Source organism: Arachis duranensis, chromosome 3 (assembly GCF_000817695.3).
Source record: "Arachis duranensis cultivar V14167 chromosome 3, aradu.V14167.gnm2.J7QH, whole genome shotgun sequence".
Taxonomy (NCBI): Eukaryota; Viridiplantae; Streptophyta; class Magnoliopsida; order Fabales; family Fabaceae; genus Arachis; species Arachis duranensis.
The window spans coordinates 91,078,311-91,084,022 of record NC_029774.3 but is presented as its reverse complement, the minus strand read 5'-3'; the positions used below and the strand labels follow the sequence as shown (position 1 = coordinate 91,084,022).

The following is a 5,712-nucleotide window of genomic DNA, read 5'->3' as shown; positions in this document are numbered from 1 at the left end:
GATTATAATAAAAACTAAAATTAATTTTTTTAATAACAAAAGAAATAATTTAAATTCTTATTTACTATTTATAATGCAAAAACTAATGTAAAGTTTCTTAAGATGGTCTAATAACCTCGTGATGATCATCCATGATAAAACATGTAACGGTCATAAAAAGTGCATGCACGAAGCTAGTAGTAGTCTAATACTGCTTTCATTTGAAAGTAGAGTTAGAAAGTAACTAACACCAAATTAATTTGAAATTTCTTTAACCTTGTAACAACGGGATACTCAGAATTTGTGATATTCACTCCATATATTAAATAGAAGAGTGTTAGGAGTTAGTAATTTTTATAATTTGTAGCTATTAAACAGTTATTAATAATAATTTTAAAGGTATGAGATTGGTTTAAAATTTTATCTAATAATTTAATTTTTTTTATTAGTTACATACTGACTAAAATTTAATAAAGTTGATGATCTCTTAAATTTTTTTTATTAAATAATCTGAAATCAATTTATATGAAATAGACGAATTCTTTGACCTATAAAAAGAAAATTACCTCTGTTTTTATCTGTACGGCAATTAGAAATAGACTGCCGTAAGTTAACAAAAGAAAATAAAAATAAAAAAAGGGGAGAAAACAATGCAACGAATATCTAGGCATCTAGCGGTGGGGTTGAGTTACAGTGACCAAAGCAGTAAATGAGGTTTTAAAAAAGGGTTGGGGTTGGGTTGCTTCCTTTTCAAAACAAATTCCAATTTCCATAGACTGAGCACCAACACGAAAACGCGCTCTTCTCCCTTTACCTTCTTCGATAGCACAAACCACCTTCCAACCGGAACATCTCCGATCTGCCAGATCGGAGAAGCTACATCCGATCCCGATCCACCGAAGCCTTATTCCGAAGCTCAACCGATCCGAACATAAATGGAGAGCTTGATCTCTTTGGTGAACAAAATCCAGAGAGCTTGCACCGCCTTGGGTGACCACGGCGAAGCCAGTGCTCTCCCTACTCTATGGGACTCCCTCCCCGCCATCGCCGTCGTCGGTGGCCAGGTCTCACTTCCGATTCCTCTCTTATTCTTTCGATCTGTACCTTATTCACTCTGGTTCTTATACTCTTAATGTTGGTTCGTCTTCCTCTTTCAGAGCTCTGGAAAGTCCTCAGTATTGGAGAGCGTTGTCGGCAAGGACTTCCTACCTCGTGGATCAGGTCATTCTCGTTTTATTTCTGTTAGATTTTTATTATTCTATTACTATCGTTGTGAGTATTGTGAATTGATGCGTGGAAATTTTTGTGCAGGGATTGTTACGCGGCGACCGCTTGTGTTGCAGCTTCACAAAATTGACGAAGGAAACAGAGAGTATGCCGAGTTTCTCCACCTACCGAGGAAGAGATTTACTGATTTTGGTACTTTTACCCTTCTTGCTGCTTATATGCTTCTTCTTTTCTATCTATCTTGCTGATAAATGAAGAGTAATGTGATTTGGAATTTGAATGAATGGTGATGTAATTTGTGTAGCTGCTGTGAGAAAGGAGATTCAAGATGAAACTGATAGAGAGACAGGACGAACCAAGCAAATTTCTAGCGTCCCTATTCATCTTAGTATATATTCTCCTAATGGTGCGTCTTTAGGTTTCTTTTTCTTTTATTTGTTTTATTCTGTTTCATCCCACATTTCTATTTATCTTGGGGGAATGGATCTTGGTGGTTGTTTTTATCCAACAAAAAGAAATGTTAAACATTGGCTTACCATTTGGACCTTTGCAGTGGTTAACTTGACGCTGATTGATCTTCCTGGGCTTACTAAAGTCGCTGTAGGTAAGCAAATGATCAATGACATGTCCACTGAGGGTTGTTAAACTTTTATGGTGAACACGATGCTAACTAATGGTTTCTCTAAATACAGAGGGTCAACCAGATAGTATTGTGCAAGACATTGAGAACATGGTTCGCTCCTACATTGAAAAGGTAGTTCATTCACGGGCTAAACCCTCCACTCAATTGCTAAATCCTCTGATAGGAAATAACATCATATAACTTTCCTTAAATTGTATGTTACAATTTATAAGATAATAGAGTATCTTCTGAAAGTTTGTTCATAATGCAAAAAATCTAACAGTATATTGTTTTGCTGCACTTAATAGTAGCTCTTTCAAACATCACAGAGGATGTGTTTTGATTGGTTTTTATTTTATTTTTTTATTATCTTTTTTTTTGGGGGGTGGGGGTATTCCATGCTAGCTAAGATTTTCCATGTGTGAAATGTTGTGTGCTGAATTTGTTGTTAATTTGCAGCCGAACTGTATAATTTTGGCTATTTCTCCAGCTAATCAAGATCTTGCAACATCTGATGCAATTAAAATATCCCGCGAAGTGGATCCTACTGGTACTTTATTTTATTTTTGTAGGCGTTAATGTGCTTTGTGTTGCATGCATTCCATGTATTTTCTGTTGCTGATCTAATTCTTATTGTATTGATTTTTCAGGGGACAGGACAATTGGAGTTTTGACAAAGATTGATCTTATGGATAAGGGTACTGATGCAGTTGACGTAAGTTGAAGATATTTTAAAAGAAAAATTGAAAAAGCATTTGAAATTCTTTCATCTTTGTACGGTTATTTATCTATCAAATATGAAAGTAGACACTTCCTTCCTGAAGGATGCTTATTATTAGGAAAGTGATTCTGAATATTTTTGAGAATATGAGCCTGATTTCAGTTCTATTTGAACTTGTTTATTATTTTGAGAGAATTGTTTGATAAATTAGTCTTATCAAACAATGTAGAGTAAAAATTTAGAGTTCTTGTGTTAGGTGTGGAATTTCGTGTCAGTCTCACTCACTTCTCCTGAAGAATGGACAGCAGTTTCTAAGAAGTTAAAAGGTTTTGATTACTGATTCAGTACTGATCTGTATAATTTTTGCACAGATTTTAGAAGGGAGAGCTTATAGGTTGAAGTTTCCTTGGATTGGTGTTGTGAATAGATCACAACAAGATATAAACAAGAATGTTGATATGATTGCTGCCAGACGCAGAGAACGTGAGTACTTTAATAGTACCCCTGAGTATAAACACCTTGCTAAGAGAATGGGTTCTGAGCACCTAGCCAAGATGCTCTCGAAGGTACAAAAATTACAATACGTATCATCATTGGCCTATTCTTTTGCTTTTGTTAAATGTGATTCTTGTTATAGGGCCCCCTAATGCCTAAATCATAATGCTTTTTTATACCAGCATTTGGAGACAGTTATCAAGTCCAAAATTCCTGGCATTCAATCTCTTATTAACAAGACAATTGCTGAACTTGAAGCTGAATTGACACGTTTAGGAAAGCCTGTTGCAGCTGATGCTGGGGTATGCTTGCTCTTCATTGTTCAAGTGATTTGCCTTATCAATTCCAATATAGTTATTTTTATAGGTCCCATGCTTTGCTTTTGTTGGATTGATCTTTGGTAGCTGACTAGTTGTTATGATGACAAGATGTCATGACACTCCATTTTCCCAGAGGATGACTGATATTTTCTAATGACTGTGGCACTTGGATGCAGGGAAAGTTGTATGCAATCATGGAAATATGCCGTTCATTTGATCAAATATTTAAAGAACATCTTGATGGCGTGTATGTTTTAATTCTTTTTTCTTCTTTCTATTTAATTTTTTGAATTTCATAACATATCATTACCTGTTCGTTTTGTAGTTATCTTTGTGCTTTATTCATGTTTTTTGTACTAACTTCTATAACTTATCAATCTCATACAGGCGACCTGGAGGTGATAAAATATATAATGTCTTTGACAATCAGCTCCCTGCTGCTTTGAAAAGGTTACAGTTTGATAGGCAGCTCTCAATGGAAAATATAAGGAAACTTATCACAGAAGCTGATGGGTATCAACCTCATCTTATTGCTCCAGAACAAGGATACCGTCGACTTATTGAATCTTCTCTAATTACTATTAGGGGCCCTGCTGAGGCAGCTGTTGATGCGGTATGTATTATCGTGGTAGAACATTCGTACAGCAATTGGAAGTTCACTGCCAGTCATTCCAAACAAGGGGAATTTATTTGTACCCAAAACCATTTTTTTGAGACCTTACATGGTGAAAAAGAATACATGAGAGAATTCCTCTCATATACTTCTAATTGGCAACTTAGCCTCTTGATGAGAAAAACCATAGCCTTAACTTCAGTATTGTCCTGCCTTTGCTGCATCCTGTGTTTTTGTCATAGTCAATTCATTTACCCTTTAAACTCTATTGTTTGGTTTTGTTGTTCATGCTCTTTGATGTGTTGTTTTGAATTGAATGCATCCAGGTTCATTCATTATTGAAAGACCTGGTTCACAAAGCTGTTAGTGAGACATTGGTATGTTTCAATTTTTGTTGATTTAATATTTGTTTTGTTTTCTTGCCTCTAAATTTGTGCTTGCTAAGTATCATATTACTTATGATATTTGAACCAGTCCGTATTCCATAAGTTGCTTGCTTGACTTACAGGACTTGAAGCAATATCCTGGTCTCCGAGTTGAGGTAGGGAGTGCGGCTGTTGATTCATTAGAGAGAATGAGGGAGGAAAGCAAAAAGGCAACACTGCAGCTTGTTGACATGGAGTGTGGCTATCTGACAGTTGATTTCTTTCGGAAGCTCCCTCAAGATGTTGACAAGGGTGGCAATCCTACCCACTCAATTTTTGATCGATATAATGATTCATATCTAAGGAGAATTGGTAAGAGTATCTAATTCAGTCTGTAATTCCATAATTACAACCTAGCTCGTATTATGTTGGAAATGCATATAAGTACTGACTGTGCCCGTGTCTCTGTAAAAACAGGAACAACAATTTTGTCTTATGTCAATATGGTGTGTGCAAGCTTGCGGCATTCAATTCCCAAGTCTATTGTGTATTGTCAAGTGCGGGAAGCAAAACGAAGCCTACTTGATCACTTTTTCACCGAGCTAGGCAAAATGGATGTAAGATATCCATCCTTCTTTCCAATACTTTCATTTATTTACTGAACATTATGTTTGGATGTAAGATATCCATCCTTCTTTCCAATACTTTCATTTATTTACTGAACATTATGTTTTAATGTTCTTGCGCTGTTTTTCATTTGATCTTGATATATTGTTTTACAGCAAAAGCGGTTGTCATCATTGTTGAATGAGGATCCTGCGATCATGGAAAGACGTGGTGCCCTCGCAAAGAGGCTCGAGTTATACCGGAGTGCACAAGCTGATATAGATGCAGTTGCTTGGTCTAAGTAGATGTTTTTATCCACTGTTATACGAGAGGCGGATATTTTCACGCTTATTCTTCATTTAGTCAAGAAAAGAAAAGAAAAGAAAATGTTATTGTATCTAATATTTGTATTGCCATCTTTCCTAAATGCCTCACTTGAAAGAAAAGAAAATGATTTTTTTGGGCGAGATTATTGAGTGTCTTCCCGCCCTATATCATCTACATAGATTCTTCACTTGTTAATTCTTGAACTTCCCAGTTTTCACTCATCTCAGTAAATAAATTACAAAAGAGAAAGCATTGTGAGTTAATATTACATAGTCAACATTATATAACATAAGAAAAGAACATTTGAAACTTTTAAAAATAAAAAATTTTAAATGTAATTAAAAAAATTCAAAATCCAAATTTAGTAAAAGTTTATCTTAGTGGATTTTATATTGGATTTGTTTGGGAATCTACTATAATGTTGCTTGAAATTAATT

At 35.2% G+C, this 5,712-nt stretch overlaps 1 protein-coding gene across 1 annotated transcript; it reads left to right on the top strand.

Moving 5' to 3' along the window:
• The first annotated feature begins 680 nt into the window (after nt 1–680).
• On the top strand, nt 681–5,470 carry LOC107479721 (dynamin-related protein 5A). The gene is made up of 16 exons (XM_016099826.3): nt 681–1,043; nt 1,137–1,200; nt 1,291–1,398; nt 1,511–1,612; nt 1,760–1,810; nt 1,899–1,960; nt 2,288–2,378; nt 2,479–2,543; nt 2,921–3,115; nt 3,227–3,346; nt 3,541–3,611; nt 3,752–3,977; nt 4,304–4,354; nt 4,486–4,714; nt 4,820–4,959; nt 5,125–5,470. Exons 1-16 carry the CDS (start codon nt 915–917, stop codon nt 5,251–5,253), a joined length of 1,833 nt encoding a protein of 610 aa, XP_015955312.1. The 5' UTR covers nt 681–914; the 3' UTR covers nt 5,254–5,470.
• Nucleotides 5,471–5,712: the final 242 nt, after the last annotated feature.